The 21,363-nt window shown below is 39.6% G+C and overlaps 1 protein-coding gene across 3 annotated transcripts in view; it reads left to right on the top strand.

The window, feature by feature from the left end:
• Positions 1–21,363, top strand: part of FGD4 (FYVE, RhoGEF and PH domain containing 4) — a 145,943-nt gene that overhangs the window by 4,458 nt on the left and 120,122 nt on the right. Inside the window, exon 1 of one of the 3 annotated variants that reach the window (XM_058191572.1) lies at positions 7,120–7,333. The exons of the other annotated variants lie outside the window; for them this stretch is intronic. Coding sequence (XP_058047555.1) covers positions 7,249–7,333 — 85 coding nt within the window. The 5' untranslated portion in view covers positions 7,120–7,248. Of the gene's footprint in view, positions 1–7,119; positions 7,334–21,363 lie in introns of those variants that run through there. 3 annotated transcript variants of the gene reach the window in all.

The following is a 21,363-nucleotide window of genomic DNA, read 5'->3' as shown; positions in this document are numbered from 1 at the left end:
CTCAAAATTGCAGTTGTTGCGGCATCCTTGGGGTCATGTGATTGTGGTTTGGATGCTTGCCAACTAGCTCACAATTCCAATTATGACAGTTGTGGCATTTCACTATCGTATGATTAGCATCTGCAACCTTTATTGCTGGCTTCCACCACACAAAAGTCAAAAAAGTCAACAAAAAGTTTCAAGTTGTAGTCATGTGACATTTCCCTTAATGACCACCACTGAGTCGCTTAATGACTGCAATTGGAAATGCTATCGTAAGTTGGTACAGTCATGTGATTTATTTATTTTTGCTTTTACAACCATGTTGCTTAGCAAATGTGTTCCCAGTTCAGCTATAACTCCATCTTTCTGCAGTATATTTTACTTTGGGAGAGTGATTCAAGAATTGACTAAATGTAATTGATTAGCCATAGGAACATTGGCCATGAGAAATATTCTAAGTGCTTCATGCAACACTTTTAGCCATCATTGCAATTGCTTGGAGTTTAGCATGTTGTGTGTTTTTAGTAATTGTGATTTATAAAATGCACCTTATGGATCAGCATTTTGTATGAAGCCAGCCCAATAAGCTAAGAGCTGATTGTGGCATGTGAACATGCAACATGTAAAAGGTTGAAAACAAATACAGTATCAATTAAGGTTGTGTCCTAGGGAGCTCAGATTATTGATGTGAGGGAAATCTGGAATTGAAGGAGGGAGGGGCTCTTTCCAAGAGGGCAAAGAGACGAGAACGTGAAAGGGGAATGTCAAGCACTGGGAAATCTAGACATTCAGGCAATTCAAATGAGCATAAAGATTTATTGCAAGCTTAAGGTCTCTACAAGAATCTGAGCTACTAACGGTCAAGGAAATTAGCAGGTGTTAAGAAAGGAATTCAAGGTGGGCTGGACTTATAGCTCTTGTGGACATGTAGGGACTCGTGACTGATGACATGTTTGACCCCTCCCTCATCTCCTGCAGTCTGGTTGTCAGAAAGAAGGTCTCCCTAGCAATTCAAGGGTATATCTAATAATTATGCAGGCAAGTTGCTTTAGTCTGGCTGGCAAGATTTCTGTTTTGTAGGTGAACAGCTACTCAGAAGTAACTTCATGTGTGGTTCTTGGTTCTTTGGGCCTGACCATTTCTGAGTATTGTACATGCTCTTTTTCATTCAGGAAAGGTGAACAAGACTTTGGGAATGCTGCCCGATTTCACTGCTTTCTCCCATTGTGCTCTTTCACTTGCTGAACATAAATCATGTAAGGCGTTTGGAAATATGTTAGCTATTTGAGTTATGGCTGCAGGGAGAGAATTTTTACAACTGCAGCATTACTGGATAAATAGCCATTATTCTGCTTCCTTTTTAAACATACATTCGAGTTGATCTGTAGTTTTATAAAAAAAATCAACACATTTTTATAGCATGTGGTTGATTGTGACTCTTTGCATTGCGACGAAAAGGAGTATGGAAGGTTTGGTGACACTTTTGAAAATGTTAGGAAGAATTCTAATATACTCCCACAATATAAAGCACTGTTACCATAAACAGGAAATGTCTCCAGAAAAAAAAAAAAATTATATCTTGATAAATAAGCTCTGGAGATACCTATCTTGGAGCAAGATTTCCAGCATGATTGCCATGGTGTCAGGGGATTTATTATATTTTATACACATTTTTTTAATTATACAGGATTATTTCTTATGCAGGTAATCTACCTGTCTTTAACTATTTTCTAAACCAGTTCAGGGTCCAAGAGAGAATATAAATAGAGACGAATTTATAGGAACCAGAAATACCTTCCAACCAATTTCCCCATTTTTTGCTTTTTCAAGAAGGCACAAGAAGGAGGGAGTTTTCTCTTAAGTGTCACATGTGATCAGATTCTTTTTTGAACTGGTCAGGTGTATTTTGCTTTGTAAGGTTGGCAACTGACCCAGAAAAAAATCCTGCTTTTTTACTATTTACAATAAAGCTATTACAGAAGTTATTTACAACAGGTGCATGCAATCCTAGTCTTCACCTGGAGTCAGGTTTCCTCCTGTCTCCCTTTCCAGAGAAAAATCCCCTTCTAGCTCTCCTGCTTCCTCCCACTTTCTAGGTTTTTCAAGAGTGAAAAGAAAAGACCACGCTGGATTTACTGTGCTCAGCACCCTTTCTTCTGGACCTGGTCAGCAAACCCCTCCTGCTTCTCCATTGTGGAAAGAACCTCTCTCAAGGTGTTCCCATCTTTTTGGCATGGAGATGTCCTCTGTCTGAATTTTTATCTTTTTTCTCTCCAGGGAAGCCATGGTTGAACTTGGTTTTTTCCCTCTCTAACCAAGAATTGTTAACTGATCTGCATAGTCACATAGCTTTAATCTCCAATTTTTCTCTCCAGCCACTCTGCTTTGCACCCTCTTTTTCTGTCCTCTCCTTCTTGCTTCTCCTCCTTTCTTTTATTTTCCAACTTTGGGCAGACCATCAGCCTATCCCGCAGTCACTAAGGAATTGTTTAACTCTCACCCTTCAGTTCCCAGCACCTATATACTAGGCTGGACAATGGAATTGCTGTGTCTAAAATTGCTCCACAATAGCCCTGGCTAAGAGACAAATCAACTTATCAACCTTATTCATGGCCAGAATTGAGCTTTTTCTCAATGTTCTCATTCCATTTGCTGCCTCGTGCCAGCAGACTTCCAGCTATGCCAGGTCACTAAAATCCACATGCCACATTAGGTGAGAACCAACTGGAAATAGAGGTCAGGGCAGTTTAGTTAATCACTAACTAATCAGCTGCGTACAATAGAACAGTTCCAAAGTACAACAATCTTCTGTTCATGAAGATCAGAACTTTTATTTAATGTAGTAAGTTTAATTTTTTTTTATATTTATACCATTTATATATACTCTGGTTTTATTCCAGGAAGCGGAAGATTCAATGTATGTTGTTCTCCTTTTTTTAATTTTCTATTGCTTCAGTCTTCTAAGACTGAAGACAGTCAACTAATGTGCTTTATGAGTCAGTAGAGATTTCAACCAAAGTGTTCTGGGTTTTGAGCGTTTCAGAAAGGCCCCTAGCTATGTAGAATTAATTTCCCTGCTACCTGTTGACCCATTTGTTCTACCTGAAATGAATTATTTATATATTACTTTCTAAATTCTAGTTATTACAGCTACTCAGGGAGTAGAAAGTGACTAGTACATCCCGAAACATAGAAATGTTTCACCAAAAGCTGTTTCTTTTTTGCTACTGCCGGTAGCCCTTGTTTGCTTTATGGTTACATATTATTCTTTCTGTATACTTTATTATTATATTATTCTTTCTGAATCCTGCAGTGATCTGGTGGACTAAATGCTGTCTTCAGTGGTACAGTACAGGATGCTTTATCCTACGTTAATTGAAAAGTCTTCTGACCTCAGTAAATGATACTGTGACTGAATAGTTTCTTCTCTATATTGAATGAAATAAAAAACTTTTAAGTGTAAGTTATTCAGTTGGGAAGAAATGCCACCCTCTTTAATATTATTAACTGAAGCAAAGGTGATTAATAATTTTGCTTATGCAATAGGGTGAATTGAAGACTCTTTTCTGGTGATGTGCCTTTGTATATAAAATATAGGCTAGCCCTTGCTGATAGAACAAGCAGCAGAAAGAAATGTCTATATTTAGCAGTCAAGTGTATTAATACAATAAAATTAAAGTCATGCTTAAATCAAACAAGGAACTGACAGAAATGCCCATTTCCTGATTCATTCTGAAGTGAACGTCAAATTGAACATGTAACTTCAAATGTGGATTGGCTACGACCACTGAGATAAAAGGGTCCTTAGTGCTGTCTGAACTTGGTTGTTTTCTTGCAGACATTTCATTACCCAAACTAGTAACATCATCAGTGCTCGTAGGGAGTGGAGTTTGCTCTCATTTTATATTTTAGTGGCTTGTCCTCTTCAGTGTTGGTGGGTGTGGTCTTGGTGGTTCTTTAGATAGTTCTTTAATTGGGCTGTTTGCTCATTTCAACTCTGAACTACAAATCTTTTCTTCTGTTGGCATCTGAGATAAGCCTGTGGTTGTCTTGGTGGCCATGAAATCCTGACCTGCTTATCTTTGTCCAGGGAAAAGAGTCTAAAGTCACCCAGAGCAGCCTGGGTGGACTTTCACAACTACAGCAATGACTCAAGATGACAGGGATAGTGCTGTGTAACTGAGTGGGCCATACAGCTGCAAAATCCCAATTTGATTTCTCTAAATCAATCTCATCTCCCAAATAAAGCTTTACATCTGGGGGAGAGTGCTTTATAGAACCCTTAGGGCTTCCTGGCAATCAATTTCACCTCTCCCTTCCTGGTCTTGGGGTCATGACTGAATCCTACCATCCAGCCTGGTCTTGGAAGAAAAGAGAAGCCAGGGCTGTTCTCTTGTCCAAGACTAAATCTAGATGACGGTGTATATAGAATAGAATAGAATAGGAATAGGAATAGGAATAGGAATAGGAATAGGAATAGGAATAGGAATAGGAATAGGAATAGGAATAGGAATAGGAATAGGAATAGAATAAAGAAAACCCTACACCACTTCAGGCAAATGAAGAATCTCTTCTTAAAAACTTCCAGTGTTGGAGCATTTACAACTTCTCCAGGCAAGTTGTTCCACTGATTAATTGTTCTAACTGTCAGGAAATTTCTCCTTAGTGCTAAGTTGCTTCTCTCCTTTATTAGTTTCCACCCATTGTTTCTTGTCCTGCCCTCAGGTGCTTTGGAGAATAGCTTGACTCCCTCTTCTTTGTGGCAGCCCCTGAGATATTGGAACACTGCTATCATGTCTCCCCTAGTCCTTCTTTTCATTAAACTAGACATACCCAATTCCTGCAACTGTTCTTCATATGTTTTAGCCTCCAGCCCCCTAATCATCTTTGTTGTTCTTCTCTGCACTCTTTATTTATTTGTGTTGAGTTTGATAAATATATTGATCTTTACCAAATTGATAAATTTGTTGCAAATTTATAACAATCTCTTCTCCTCTAATAGTATGCACCTGCCCCTTGCCATATTCTTCTCTATCCTCATCCTCTCTTCCTTCTGTGTTCCAGCTACCTTTGAGCTCCTTCCACAAGCTTCTTGTAGGACTCCAAACTGGTGCAGACATCTTCATCTGTGCCATAACATATGCCACTCACTTACCCACTAAACCACTTGGACAACAATTTCTTATTCTTTTTTAATGCAATGATTTATTTACAATAAACCAGCAGTTTAAATAAAATAAGCCCTTGTGTATGTCAGTGAATAATTACTGTCCTTTTTTTAAAAAAAAAATGGCTTCACAGTGGAGAAGAATGTGAAGAAGTTGAATAGCACAATACTCTCTTCTTTCTCCTAAATGCATATGAATTGATTTAAAATCACACCGTTAAAAGTTGCTTTTGAATTTGGGTAAAGCAGGAAAAAAATCTACGTGAAACAAAATCATATTAGATTCTGGCTTTAAAGCAGCAACTTTTCCTATTGGTTAACATGTAGTTTATTGCTGGATAAAAAAATGGGTGAGGCCAAAGGACAAGGTCTGAAAAATTACCTGTGTTTTCCCCTTTATCCCTTAGCCTATTCTCTACATCAGCAGGTGAAAGAATGCTTTTTGATGTCTTTCTGCCTAATTCCTCTTGGACATCCTCCAGATTTGTTGGTACTGCAATGTTAAGGCTCCCAGTTAAAAGAGTATGCTTACTAAGATTTTATGGATGATGTGGGCCCAATATATTTGAAGGATATCAGGTTTGGAAGGCTGCTGTAGGGAAGTGAGTTGCTCTCCAGGAGCACTGGTGCTAAATCTTAAGAGCTTTGATTGATCCACATCTTTCTTGGACCTTTCTTGATCCACATTCCTGGGTGGCTTTAAGCTGTCATGAGAAACAGTCTGTGCTTGTTTTGGCTAGCCATGACTGTTCCCTTTCTTGGTAGGTTTAAAGCTATTTCTTTAAATCCATTCTGGCATGAGAAATGTATATTGTATTTTTCGGAGTATAAGTTGCACCTTAGTTTTTGGGGAGGAAAATAAGAAAAAAGCTGATTGGCAGGTGGATTGGCCTCCCTGAATACCCAGCAGGTTCCTTGGTTGTGAGCTCTGTGCCTTGCTTTTTTTGGCTTTTTTTTCTGCCTCTGAAACTCTGTTTCAGAAAAAACTTTTTTCTGCCTCTGAAAGCCTCCGAAACAGCTTCAGAAAAAAAGCCTCTGAAGCTCTGTTTGGGAGCGTCTTTTCTGAAGCTCCATTTCTGATGCTTTTTTCAGAGGTTTCAGCCTCTGAAATCTCTGAAACTTCCCAGTTTGAGAAGCTGGGCGGGGCTACATTCGGAGTATAAGACGCACCCAGATTTTTACCCTCTTTTTTGGGGGGGGAAAGTGTGTCTTATAATCCAAAAAATGAGGTATATAATTATGCAGCCCTTTTTTGAACTCTTTGATGGGAAACCCAAGATAAGTCTGGTATCTTCTGATGACAGTTTTCATGTATGGGTGTCTGTTACATATGGGGTTGAGATCTTAAAATACGCATACACTTTTAATTCAACTTCCTAGCTCCCAAATGATCTTTTACATTCTATTTAAAAGAAAACACAGCAAGCCAGTTCATTTATTTCAGCCATCTATGCTCCTGATCCTGCATAGGTGATTCTGCATGGTGTTGCTCCCAAGGATTCCAGTTTCGAGAATTGGTGTAGTAGATATTTTCAGTCTTTAACATTGTTATGTAAAACTATCTGATACAACCTCTGCATAATTTAATAAAAGTAATAAGTTATTCAATGCACATGCTGCCTGAATTTAGAACCACGGGTTACCTTTATAGTTGAAGGGTATTTTTAAATAGCAATAGCACTTAGATTTATATACCGCTTCACGGTGCTTTACAGCCCTCTCTAAGTGGTTTATAGAGTCAGCATATTGCCCCCAACAATCTGGGTCCTCATTTTTCCGACCTCAGAAGGATAGAAGGCTGAGTCAACTTTGAACCTGGTGAGATTCGAACTGCCAAATTGCAGGCAGCTGGCAGACAACAGAAGTAGCTTGCAGTACTGCATTCTAATCACTGCGCCACTTAAACTCTTAAAGAGTTAAAAGTCTGTGAGTCATATCATAAAATCAATGGAGTCAAACTCAAAAATGTCCCAGAAGTTCCTTATGCTTTTCCTAAACAGTTTATTTTTGCTAGAGACCTTTTGTTATTTACCATATTAATTGCAGATTATCAACATTCCCTTCTACACCACCCAGTTGACCAGCCGGATTAAAGGATCATGAGACTTTTGTTGAATTTAGGTTCAACTGATGGCAGATTACATTTCACCTTGAAACAGAAGTACTTGTCTTGGCTTGCTCCAGGTAAGGTAAAAGTGAGGTCTGTTAGGAAAATCCTACTGTTCTGCATCTAGAATTGTGCATGGTCAAGCCACATTTTCTACAGCTGTAGCATCAGAAATAGCAACACCCAGTTCTCAAATATAGCAATAATTCTATAACTTCAAATATTCTGGTAGAATTTTCAATAGGGTGCCAAATTTCTTAGCCTTTGTGGCCAAAAGATTTGACAATCTGAGAGTGTTTAGTTTTCGGATTAAAAAAAGAGGATTAAATAGTGCTGACATCTGATTTTATTTCAATTGCAGTAATCTCTATTCCATCCTGAGATTGATAGATGCTGTAGATTTTACTTAGTGTTTCTTCCAAAACAAAATATATATGCATAACTGGTAACCTTTCCAATGTTTTAGTAATGCTGCAGACAGAAATCTTTTATATATCAAAAGGTGTTAGGATTGTTAAAATCCAAAGTCTCTTCTTTGGCTCCAATTGTGTAGATGTTTTTATTTTAACTAGATACCATGATTCAATTATTGCAGTCAATTATGTTGAGTTAGGGTTGGATCATTATCTGTAACATGAGAAATATGCAGAATTGATGTACAGTGAAACACAGATATTTCTTGTTTATAGAGAGTGCTTGGAATGGCAACTTTTCAGAGTTATGAAGGTCAGGAAAAATTTACTTTACAACCAATCATACTGGTGACCTTCAGAGGCTTGTAAAGCTTAGGAAGGATGAAGTAAGATTGTAAGTACTCTTGAAGTTCACTTAGTGACTGCTTTGCTTAACAAATGAATTTCCAGTCATAACTGGTCACTAAATGAGGACTATCTGTAATAATAGTTTATACTTGAATGCTCTGATGTCTTAATAGGAGATAAAACTGTGTTACTGATTTGTCTTAACCAGGTTATCAGTTTTGTAACTTTGTATGTATGAGTAATGCCTATGACATGCTTACTTCGTCCTAGTAGCCTTGTAGTTCTTTAAAATTTTTGCATTAAGATTTGTCTAATGCAGTCAGAGTACGAAAACTATGTGCGTTGGTCCAAAAGTGTCAGTCTAAACATTTAGTTTAAGAGCTGAACCCTAGATGGCATATATATATATGTTTAAATAGTTAAAACATCCTCAGCTGTGAGCATAATGTAAATAAAAGGATTGGAAAATATAATTGCATGCCTTTGGATTTGTAAGAACTCCTGTTATGCAACATTGTTTTGGAATCTCAGCAGGCACTGACTTGTTGGTAACTTTGCTTTCCCCTCTATAATAATCTTGAAATTAAACTGTTTTGGGTTTATAAATATTGGCTTTTTTCCTTCTTCTACCGTAGAAGATTTTATGGAAAAGAAGATCTAGGAAGGTCCCTCTTGGTTTGGTTATATTTTTCTCTTTATCAAAACTTTATCACACTCTCCTTAGCTTGTTTGTTTTGTCTAGGCTTAAACCACATTGTGTCACGCTAGACTATGATACTTTACAGCAGTAATTTTAAACATATTCTTCTTAGAACCCTTTTAAAAGTTATAGAGGACCCTAAAAGAGCTTCTGTTTGTAAGGGTTATAGCTATTAATATTGACCGTATTACAAGTTAAAACTGATGCATTCCAAAAATATTGAATTATGTACAAATAACAATATTATCCTTAGATATTAACATAAATAAAATATTTTAATGAAAATTCCCTATTTTTAAAAAATAAAAAATGAGAAGAGTGGCGTTGTTTTAAATTTTTACAAATACTTTTAATACCTAGCAAATAATTTTGATTTTGCAGGACTCTGTGAGGGTGGTGGGGAGCCTTGAGAGGGTCTTGTGGGACCTCCAGTGAGCCTCTTTTCAGTGTAATGCCAACTTCCCCCAGGTTCTCATTTTACTGACCTCAGAGAGTGGAAGGTTGAGTCAACCTTTGAACCTCTGTCAGGATTGAACTCCCGGCTGTGGACAGAGTTTTTGTCTGCAATACTGCACTTCAACCACTGCGCCACCAGGGCTCATTCCAAGGTCTAGTAAAAGTATGGGTATTGTGATGGCAATGTGGAAGACCATTGTTACTTCAAGGAGTCATTAAGGATGCTTCCTATATCACTTCATCTTACCTGTGCTTGGTGTGCATGTGCCTGCTTTGCATCAGGGTAGTGATCAGATTCCCAGGCGATTGGTTCTTTAGTATCTGTTGTGACCCAACTAGGTAGTAGGAAACTCAGTTAGTGTAAAAACAAACACACTTTATTCGAACAGCTGAGAATTACTTCATTCTCAGCGTTGTTCAACTAAATTAAAGCAAATTCCTCCCAACACAATTCCTCAGTCCTATCACCAACTTTGGTCCAATTAGGCAAACTGCCAAAGGCCTTTCTTGGCAAAAGTTCAGAAGACACTGATACAAATGCAACAAGACAAAGCTATCAACATTATTTTTCGGCAAAGAGTACAAATGCCATTGCTGGTCTTCTAAGCCTTATGGGAGGAGCCAATCATCTCTTGGCCCTACTCCTGAGTCTTCCTCTTTGCTTGAGCCACTCTTGCCTTCTGGCAGCTCTTCTCATGCATGCATTAGGAACAGGCTTCTCCTATTCCTCTGCCTCACTGTTATCAGGCTCTGGAGGCTCTGGGAGTTCGTACCTCACTCACTGATGGCCCTGGCCCCACCTCTGCTTCCAACGCAGAGCCCTCATCTGGGCCTTCCCCAGCCTCCAGGACCGGCCCACGATCTTCCTCAGCCTCATCGCTGTCCGACTCCATTGCCAGCTCCGCAGGCTGCTGGTGGACCACAACAGTCTCAAGAAACAATAAGCACATCGGTAAACAAAGAGATTTTAGGTTTGATTATTAACTGAAGCAAACAGATTTAAAAACATGCCATCAAAAGAGTACATAATAAGGAAGCTGAATACCCAAGTATTTTACAAGCTTCTGGGAGCTCTTTAGTTATGACAACAGAGATATCCAAAGGGTGGCCCATTTCCAAAGTACCCAGTGCTAAGGTCTGTGCAGAAACTCTCCACAAATTGCAACAACCTCAAGGTTTCTACCAAAGGCTGGCACCATGCATGACTTTATGACTCTGTTATGGTCGTGAAAACCTGATTTTGACTGGTGGCACATGATTCTGGGATGGGAACTGAAAGTCTGAAATTTTTATAGGTTTGCAGCTTTGTAAACACCCCCCCCCCACACTCTCTTTTATTCAGAGAAAGAAGAATGAAAAACAAGCAGATTAGCTCCAAATGAGCTCTAAACCTCTGGAGTTAATACTAAACTCCTTAAAATAACAATAGTCTTTCACATTGACAAAGTTAAAGATGGAGTTAGCCCTGCAGTACTGCATTCTAACCACTTTGCCACCAGGGCTCATTCAAAGGCCTAATCCAAATATACTATATAACAGAGGTGGGTTGCTGCGAACCAGTAGTTGTGACCCGCTCACCCACCCTGGCGCTATCCTGTCCTGTATCGCCGTGTTTTTGAAGCCGCATGCGTGTGTGGAAGGCACGCTTGCGAGCAAATCGCCATGTTTTTTAAGCTGCGTGTATGTGTGTGCGCTCACATTTTTAATGCTGGGCGAACCGGTTGTTACATTTTGTGACGCCCCCTTCTGCTGTATAAAAATACAGTACCTATATTTTTAATTTTTATTAAGCCTTTGAATGAGACTTGGTGGCACAGTGGTTAGAATGCAGTATTGCAGGCTAACTCTGCCCACAGCCTGGAATTCGATCCTGACCGGCTCAAGATTGACTCAGCTTTCCATCCTTGGTAAGTAAAATGAGGACCCAGATTGGTGGGGGCAATATGTAAACCACCATAGGGTACTGTAAAGCTCTGTGGGGTGGTATATAAGTATAAATGCTATTGCTACCATGTTTCCCTGAAAATAAGACCCTGTCTCAGTAGTGGGATTCAAATAATTTAACAACCGGTTCTCTGCCTTAATGATTTCTTCCAACCAGCAGTTCACCAAACTGCTCAGAAAATTAACAACTGGTTCTCCCGAAGTGGTGCGAACTGGCTGAATCCCACCACTGCCCTGTCTTATATATTTTTGGAACCTGAAATAAGCACTTGGCCTTATTGCCATGCGCTCAAAAGCCCGATTGGGCTTATTATCAGGGGATGTCTTATTTTGGGGGAAACAGGGTATTGCTTTATGGAAGTAATGAGGACACTGAAGCTGGAACTTGAATTTGTAAGAGGCAGCTTCTATTTAACTGTCCATTGCACAGATGTCAAACTCGATCGTGTCTCATGGTGTAGTGCGATGTTTTTTGCCTTTGCGGAGCCAGGATGGACGTGGCCTGCATGTGGCGCATCTGGTCCGCAGGCTGCCAGTTTGACAGGCCTGGTCTATTGAGTTAGGAACCCTGGCTGACACCAAGCAAATGGTAAATGCACAACCTGATACCCAGAACCTACACAGTGCCTACCCCAACTGCAGCTTTTCTGGTTACAGTCCATTGTATTCCACAGAATAATATGAAAGCATGGATATATTACTCTACATAGTGTCTTTAAGGTACCCTAAAAATATTTGTGTGTGCTACCCAATCAGACAATGCTCCTGGAAACTGTTAAAACAGGCTGTCTGTACAAACCTCCTTCCTTTTTTATTGGAAAAAAGTACAAGACGAAACAAGCTGGATGTTAAAATAAATATTTACAGTACTTTTTGCTGTATTTGAACAATATAGGAAGATGCTTTCGTCTTCTTTTTTAAAAAAATCCTTGCATTATACCATTTCACCCAATAGAGGTCACTGGAGGAAATGCTTAGGAAGTTCCTTATTGCCTGTTTTACTTTTTACCTTGTGCAATTGCTCCAATAATAATAATAAAACCTCATATTTTTCTTAGTATCTACTTGCATTTGACAATAGAAACATCTAGTAATTAAATAAGCCAATATAAAATTATTCTGCCCGTTTGAGTTAAGTATGAAAAATGAACCCATAATAACAGAACTTCTTGTTTTGGCTCCAGACTATGGAAATATATTCTACAACTTAGAATAATTATTTCTTCTTCCAGTCCTTGCAGGTTTTGTTGATTATATTCCTGTTTGATTACAGATTGGCAACTTCTCTCTGTGGTTTGGTAGCTTTCGATTCCTGCTCCAAGGGATGGAATGCAGAAGTTTGCTATAAACACAGCTTTGTAGCTGAATTAGTCCACTATAAGTTTACATGTAATTTCTGAAGGAACTTCTGACGTGCACTGTGACATCATTCCATAGACGGACAATATTTAGACTGATAACATTCTGCTCTGTGGTTAGCATTGATTTTGCATCAGATATAAGAATGGGACCCTGGAAAAAGCACGTTAATTTTTAGAAAGAAGGAGAGTTTAGAACACTGGTGGTCCACAAGAAAATTTTGGTGGTCCGCAGAAAAGTTATTTGCATTTTTTTATATTGCACTAAATCAGGAGTCCTCAAACTACAGTCCCTGGGCCAGATACGTGCAATGACCATTTGTGTTGCTGCAGAGAGTCTCCCCATTCAGGGTCTTTTTGTGTAGGTCGGAGGGGGGCAGAAATTCTGACTTGGGGTCTGCTTCGGCCTCCTGGTGCGGGTCTTTGGGCAAAGACTAGAGGGAAGTGCCGCTGGTGGTGAAGAGCTGGAGGACCTTGTTCCAGTGGGACTGCATCATGGCCTAGAGCTGCCTGACCATCTCAGCCCGCTGAGCCTCCAGGCACCAGTACCTGGCCTTGCACTCCTGCAGGTCTTCCCTCTGCTTGGAAAGGCTATGCTTGTAGTCCTCAGTGAGGTGCTTCTATTGAGCCTCCTTCTCTGTCAGATCCAATTTGAACTGAGCTGTTTTGCCAACTCTTTCTCCTGGTGGCTGCTTAGCTCCAGCAACTGCTTCTTGTTGGGGCCTTAAGGAGCCTGGGCAGAGAGACGAGGAGTGGCTGGATGGTGAGAGGCAAGTAAAGACTGGCGAGGTGCTCCTCGACATGAGATCAAGTTGGCCACGCCCACCTAGTCACATGACCACCTAGCCACGCTCACTCAGCCGGTCATTAGGCAGATCATATTAGTGGTCCGCGGGATTTAAAATTATGAATTTAGTGGCCCCTGAGGTCTGAAAGGTTGGTGACCCCTGGTTTAGAAAGAAGGAGAACATACTTGTTGCTTTGCCTAAGATTAAGTACATTTCTGATTCCGCCCCCCCCCCCAAATATTGCAGCACAAATGAATACAGATAAAGATAGATAAATAAATATGAAGGGAATATTCTTGTCGTCATTTCCCCTCCTTTTCCAAGATGGGTAAGAATTGCACAATTTATTTATTTATTTATTTATTTACATTTCTATACCGCCCTTCTCCGAAGTCTCAGGACGGTTTACAGCCAAGTTAAAAAGACATATACAAAAATTAAAACACAATATTTGAATTTAAAAATCTGAATCCATAGGCCAAATATTAAAATAACAAGTAATAAAACTACCCATTAAAAATTACCCTTAGGCCAACCCTGCTTGGTGAAACAAAAAAGTCTTAGCTCGCGCTTAAAGGCCTGAGTTCGGGAAGAAGGCATAGCCCCAGAGGCAGTTCGTTCCATAGGGTAGGTGCCCCCACAGAGAAGGCTCTTCCCGTGGGGGCCGCCAGCCGACATTGTTTAGCTGACGGCACCCTGAGGAGACCCTCCCTGTGGGAGCGCACAGGTCGATGGGAGGCTATTGGCGGCAGTAGGCGATCCCGTAAGTAACCTGGTCCCTGGTCTCAATACAAATTGAGCTTGTATTTATGTGACTGTAAGTAGGAAGCCCTTGTATCATATCCTGCTTTAAGAATGGGGCAGAGATGGTTGGTATCTCTCTGACTTCACAATACTAAGGAGATGAACAGTTCAATATAAGAAATATCCTGCTTTGCCACTTGGCTGTCTGTTTGTTTTTTGCTGCAGTGACCTAGCTATTGAGTTCAGCTGGCTACATCATTTCAACTACCAGAATTCCCAACTTCTCAATTTTTTGGTGTTTATTACCATGTTTCCTAGAAAATAAGACCCTGTTTTATACATACATACATACATACATACATACATACATACATACATACATACATACATTTGTTATAAAAAAAGGCACAGGTCTTATTTTGGGGGGATGTAATCCACTGACATCCACTCACCTAGTGGTGAAATCCAATTTTTTTTACAACCGGTTCAGTGGGCGTGGCTTGGTGGGCGTTGTGTGGCTTGGTGGGCATGGCAGGGGAAGGATACTGCAAAATCTCCATTCCCACCCCACTCCAGGGGAAGCATACTGCAAAAGCCCCATTCCCACCTCACTCCTCAGGGAAGGATATTGCAAAAATCTCCATTCCCACCCCACTCGGGGGCCAGCCGGAGATGGTATTTACTAGTTCTCCGAATTACTCAAAATTTCCGCTACCAGTTCTCCAGAACCTTTCAGAACCTGCTGGATTTCACCCCTGCACTCACCACACTTGTACGCATCGCCCCCGGCCTCCTTTTCATTGTCACAAGCCTTCAGGAACTTTTTCTTCTGTGGCCGGCAAGGCCAGCAAGACTTTCCTGAAAGCCTCTGCAGCCAATAACACAGCTCCAGATCGACCCAGAGCTCTGTTATTGGCTGCGGAGGCCTTCAGGAACGCCTTGCCAGCCTTGCCGGCTGCAGAAGGAATGGGCCAGCAAGGCAAGTGTCGGGGTGTGTGAGACCTGGCTGCATCTGTCTGCAGGTAAGTAGTAGGGTAGCTCCACTCCCTAGCTTAATTTTTACCTGTGCACCCTGGAGTTGGCGGGGTCTTAATTACGGCTTATTTTGGGGTTAGGGCTTATATTGGGTGCACGTATAAAAAGCTCGGACTAGGTCGTATTTTCAGGGAAACACAGTATTTATTAAATTTATGTAGATTGCCATTTCACGCATGTAGCTTTGGATGATGCTTTGTATTGAAGTCAACACATCTTAAAAGTTGCCAGGGTTGAGAAACAAAGCATTAAATACTGCCCCAGCAAGGTACCAGACATTCAGACATGTTCTGATGAGCTTAAGAGTACTTGAATGACCACTCCTGATATTCCAATGGGGGCAGTTTCATATTATAAGCACTACATTTGAGATGAGGCAAATATAGGAAGCCCTCAACTTACAACTGTAATTGAGCCTGAAATTACAGTCTTAAATGATGCTGGTTGTTAGGCAGGTAACCATGTGACTACCCGATTTTACAATTTTTTTTGCAGTGGTAGTTTTTGTGTGTGTGTCTGTGTTAATAGCTTTCTATTAGTTCATAATGTAGCATACAAAGAAAATACAAAAGTAAATAGTAGAGAAAATAGGGGAGGGAAAAGGGAAAGATAGATCTAAATCTATTAGATAGATAGATGTAGAGCCGCCGTGCTGCAGTACTGCAGGCTACTTCTACTGACTGCTGGCTGACTACAATTTGGCAGTTCAAATCTTACCGGCTCAAGGTTGACTAAGCCTTCCATCATTCTGAGGTCGGAAAAATGAAGACCCAGATTGTTGTGGGTAATATGCTGACTCTGTAAACCGCTTAGAGAGGGCTGTAAAGCACTGTGAAGCGGTATATAAGTCTAAGTGCCATTGCTATTGCTATCTAGTCGGTAAAACCCAAAATCAAAGTTTCATTTTTTTTCCACCTCAAGCACAAAGTCCAGAAGCGGTTTCCAAGTAGAAATAAAAGTATTTTTATTTTTTTCCTTGATCAAAATAGTCAATTTAGCCATCTCTGCTAACTCCATTGGTTTTTGCAGGCATTCATCCATTGTGGGGATTGAGGTGACCTTCCATTTCTGTGCATAAACTAATCTTGCTGTCGTCAACATATATAACATCAAAGTTTCAAATTTTTCCCCCAAGTCTGTTTCCATTAAAACTATTAAAATTAATGGTAATGGTAGTAGTTAAGTGAACATGGCAGTCGTTCAGTGAATCTAGTGTCCTCAATGGGCATTTTTCTTAGAAACCAGAAGTAAATTCTAGTTTCCAGAAAAATAAGATGGTAAATTGGAGTCACATGATCACAGGACACTAGAAATGACCATAAAGGCGGGCCAGTTGCCAAGTGCCCCAAATGTAATCATGACTATGTGGGAGAGGAGTTGGTGACCATCAGAACTTTGACTCTGGGTCGTAATTAGTCCTGGGGAGGTCCATTGTAACTTTGAAAGGTCATAAGTTGCATTGGTCTGGGTAGAAGTGTGGGAACTTCAGTCTAATACACACTGTGGACGTCAGTCTACATTTGTTTCACAGGGTTGTAAGGGCAGATGGCATAATAGCGTATAACAGCTGGACAGCTCATACTTTTGACTCAAAGGGAGCCTGGGAACATTACTTCATTTCTGATTCCCAACAAGCCCCATGCTCAGATTTCCCCATTGCTAACATTGCTACTAATTTCTCTTGAACCTTTAAAGCCACAAAGGAAGTGAGATATTGTTAGCCCTTCAGTATAGAAGTTATGACTGTCCTCTGTATACTGGGGTTGAATATATAAGCAGGAGGTTCACCCAACTAAGGAAACAAATTGAAGTTAATACAACAATGTGAACTCATATTTTTCTAAGCCAAAGTCCTTATGCTGGCTTCACTGGTGAGTTTTAAATACCTTACTTTGAACAGATAGGATGTGTGATATCACATTTGCTTTTAGATTAGATTAGATTATATGGTTCTGTATGGTTCTGGCAATTCTAAAAAAAAAAAGAATTATAAAGTGATTATCCTCCTTGAGTGACTGTCCTCCTCGAGTTTCTTCAAGATTTGGATGTTCCAGCTATTTCAAGAAATAAAACTTACATTTAGGCCCTTCATTAATTGTCCACTTCAAAAAAAAAAAACTTTGCTTGGAAATAAATTACATAACAGGATACACAACAGCGAAACTTTTGCCTGCAAACAAGAACTGGTGGGACCATAAAATAGAGAAAGTAATAGGAAATGAGGAACTTACTTGCTCTGGGACTTTAGAATTCAGACTGATAGGCACTTGCCACATAATAGTGCAGACTTAACAATTTTCAATATAAAAGACAAAAAAAGTCTGTATAGTGGATATGGCAATATCTGGAGAAGAGAGAAAACTGTAGAAGATAACAAAATAAGAAGCAAATAGAAACAAAACAATTGTGGCAAAAGCAAGCAAAGTTAGTATCAATAGTAATTTCTTCCCAAACACCATGACTCTGCTAAAAAAATAATTTCCTCAATACATTCAAACTATTTACTAAATCTGCACTACTATTAATCTTCTCATCGTTCCCATCACCCATCTCCTTCCACTTATGACTGTATGACTGTAACTTTGTTGCTTGTATCCTTATGATTTATATTGATATTGTTTCCTGATTACTTATTTGTATCCTATGACTATTATTAAGTGTTCTACCTTAGAATTGTTGATGAATGTATCTTTTCTTTTATGTACACTGAGAGCTTACGCACCAAGACAAATTCCTTGTGTGTCCAATCACACTTAGCCAATCAAAAAAAAAAAAATTCTATTCTATTCTGTTCTGTTCTATATTCTATTCTATCCTGTTCTATATTCTATTCTGTTCTGTTCTGTTCTATTCTATACCTTGAGTTCAATCCCAAAACATCTGGAACGCTAGTTGAACACCAGCATTTACAAAGTCACCATTGGTCAATTACGAAAGGCAGTTTTACTCGGAACAACTTACATCAGGGGTGTCAAACTCTATTTCATTGAGGGCCACATCAGGGTTGTGTTTGACCTTGGGGGACTGGGATGGGCATGGCCAGTTCAACATCACTCCTGTCAGGGGCGCCTGTGGTGGCCCGAGCTCTCTGCCAGCGAAAACAGGCTCCTGAACTCCGTTTTTGGCTGCCACAACCGCCTGCAGAGTGAAAATGAAGCTTGGGAGGGCTGCATGTAGTGAAAACGGAGCTGCCAGTGAAAACGGAGCTCAGGAACCTGTTTTTGCTGGCAGAAGCACCGCGGGCCAGTCCTTCACTGTTTCCAGGACAGCCCCATAGGCCAGTAAGTACCCTGTGGGCTGGATCCGGCCCATGGGCCTTGAGTTTGACACCCCTGACTTACATCATTTGATGTTTCCTTTAACATCATCAAACATCCTCATCTCCCTATTTCAGATTGTTGGGAAGAAGCTGATAGGTGGACAAAAATTCCAAATCCAGTCTGAAAATCTGGCAGACTGTGCGATGAAGTATAATAATAATAATCTACCAGTGAGGTACTAACTTGACCTGGTTGTGGGGCTTGTGTGCTCTGAGGATGATGAGAACATTTCAGTTAGAGGTATAAATAGAGACTAGACTAGACTAGAAAGAACAGAACAGAACAGAACAACAAGTGTTGCAAGGGACCTTGGCGGTCTTCTAGTCCAACCCTCTGCTTAGGCAGGAAACCCTGTACCGTTTCAGACAAAGGGTTATCCAATCCCTTCTTAAAAACTTCCAGTGTTGGAACGTTTACAACTTCTGGAGGCAAGTTGTTCCACTGATTAATTGTTCTAACTGTCAGGAAATTTCTCCTGAATTTAAACATAGGGAGGGAGCTATGGGGTGAGGCTAGGGGCTTTCAAACTTTTTCAGGCTTCAAAATCTGTTATTAAAGGTAGATAGATCTACTGAAACCGTTCAAGAGGCAAAGCTCTGGAGATAGATCTTGGTTGCTTGAACTATTTTCTTGCCTTTTAACCTTCACAGATTCTTATAAGGCCTTAGGGCAATGTTTCTTAATCTCAGCAACTTTAAAATGTTGGGCTTTTAATTCCCAGAGTTCTCTAGCTGTGGAATTCTGGGAGTCATAGCCCCCATTTCTTAAAGTTGCTGGGACTGAGAATTCTGCCCTAGGCTACTGCAGAAAAGTACACTTTGAAAAGTAAAGTTTCTCTATTAACAAGATCACTTTGGTTTCTGTCTATACCAGTGATGCCGAACCTTTTTGCCGTTGCGTGCCAAAAGCGGGGGAACATAGGGTGGCGGGTCACATGCATGTCCACACCCATAATTCAGTGCGCCCTGTCCCCCTCGTGTATGCATCCAATTAGCTGTGAGCAGAGTTTGCCTGCAATATTGCATTCAAACCCCTGTGCCACCAGGGCTTAGACCTTTCTTTCTTAGACCTTTCTTTAGCCTTTATGCTAAACAACTGCTAAATTATGCTATAACTGAATAAGCTATAATTGACTAAATTCACACATTAGGTTAATCTATGAGCCACTAATTGGATCACAGATTATAAAGAGATGATAGTTCTGTGGTCTTCTCTGCAGATTTTTCTCTTGGTTTTCTTTATAGGTTCCAGTGTTTGTTTTAAGGGACTCATTGATTTGCTTTCAGTTGCTATGGCTACTGCTTATAATCATTTTGCCTGGGCTGTAATAAGCCATGTGTGCATCTTCATCTGGTTTATCTGGTCATACATGCTACAACAGGATGTAATGTTTACATGTAGCTGGGATTTGCTGTAAGTAGATGCTGTTCCTATTTGGCACTACAAATAAACTGAATTTTATAAATACCCCAAATCTATATCCAAGTCTTTTAATGATCCAATAATCCCTTGAGGGGTGGAGTCTGGGCAACTGAATGGAACTGAGTGTTTACTGGCCGGATGCCCTTCCTGTCGCCAATGCCGAGTTATATTCAGCAGATAAATTCTCATCGTGCCCAGAGAAAGAAATATCTGCCTCTACCTAGGATCGGACTCACAGCCTCCTTATTGTGAAGCGAGAGCTCCACCTCTAGGCCACCACACCACTCAAAACCTGTCGCCAAATGGATGGGAAAAAAGTGACCTATGATCATTTTTCAAACATATAAACATTGCATCATGGTCATGTGAACAAAATGTGGATGCTTGGCAACAGGCATGTATTTGTAACAGTTGCACTGTCCTGGTAACGTGATCACCAAAGTCAATGGGGAAGCTAAATTCACTTAATGACTACATGATTCACTTAAGAACTACAGTGACCTGCTTAACAGCTGTGGCAAAAAAGGTCATAAAATGGGGCAAAACATTTGTTATAAGTAGAGGACTATATTGATTTATATTGATATACTGACTATCAATTGTGTTGTAAATGTTGTACCTTGATGAACGTATCTTTTCTTTTATGTACACTGAGAGCATATGCACTTTGTGTGTCCAATCACACTTGGCCAATAAAAAATTCCTATTCTATTCTATTCTATTCTATTCTATTCTATTCTATTCTATTCTATTCTATTCTATTCTATCTGAAGTAGTTTTATTACTACATACATAGCTAAGCAGTATGCAGACATAGAATAAAACAGCAAACTTTCTGTTTTACAGGTTTCTTATTTTAAATTATAAAGTCCAATACCTATATAAATGTACATTCAAGGTGAGAAGTAAAAATTTTATATTTTTTTTAACTAAGTTTACAGAACCTAAACAAAAGGAATGCTTATAGTGCCTTTTTAAAGTTTTAAGTGATGCAGTTCCAATTAATAATTTTAAAAAGTTTCAGATGAAATACAGAAAAGACAAAGAAACTTCCACATGTTGAGAAATATATTTATTAAGAAATGTATTTATTGCCATCACCAGCAAAAGCATTTTCCTACTCCTTTTCCCCCTCTAGTTAGTATATTGAATTTAGATATCAAGGAGGAATTACTGTCTATCAGGCTTAATTTTTAAAACATTTACTTTCTTTGTACTTCTTTACTTGGATTATATTATTTGCTTTTTTAAAAATACCTTAACCTTTTTTTCTTAATGTGATCTCCTCCAAGATTAGACTGTTACTAATTGGCCCAATTATTGTAAGTAGGAGTTATTAGAGCCATTGACAAAGAGCAACTTATAAATCAAATAAATGTCCTCTTTTAAGTGAATTCAATTTAGTGAAATCTTGTGAAATAATATTATTCAATTAAGTTGTAAACATATCCACTATTCTGGAATATTAATCTGTTATTTCTTCCATTATTCAGATATATGGCTTATGTCTTTAGAACAGGTGCAGTCAATGCAGTGTTTATGAGCTTCGTTGTGCTTCTAGACCAGGGGTGTCAAACTC

The sequence above is a fragment of the Ahaetulla prasina genome, chromosome 7 (assembly GCF_028640845.1).
Source record: "Ahaetulla prasina isolate Xishuangbanna chromosome 7, ASM2864084v1, whole genome shotgun sequence".
NCBI lineage: Eukaryota > Metazoa > Chordata > Lepidosauria > Squamata > Colubridae > Ahaetulla > Ahaetulla prasina.
This window is presented reverse-complemented; position numbering and strand designations above follow the sequence as displayed.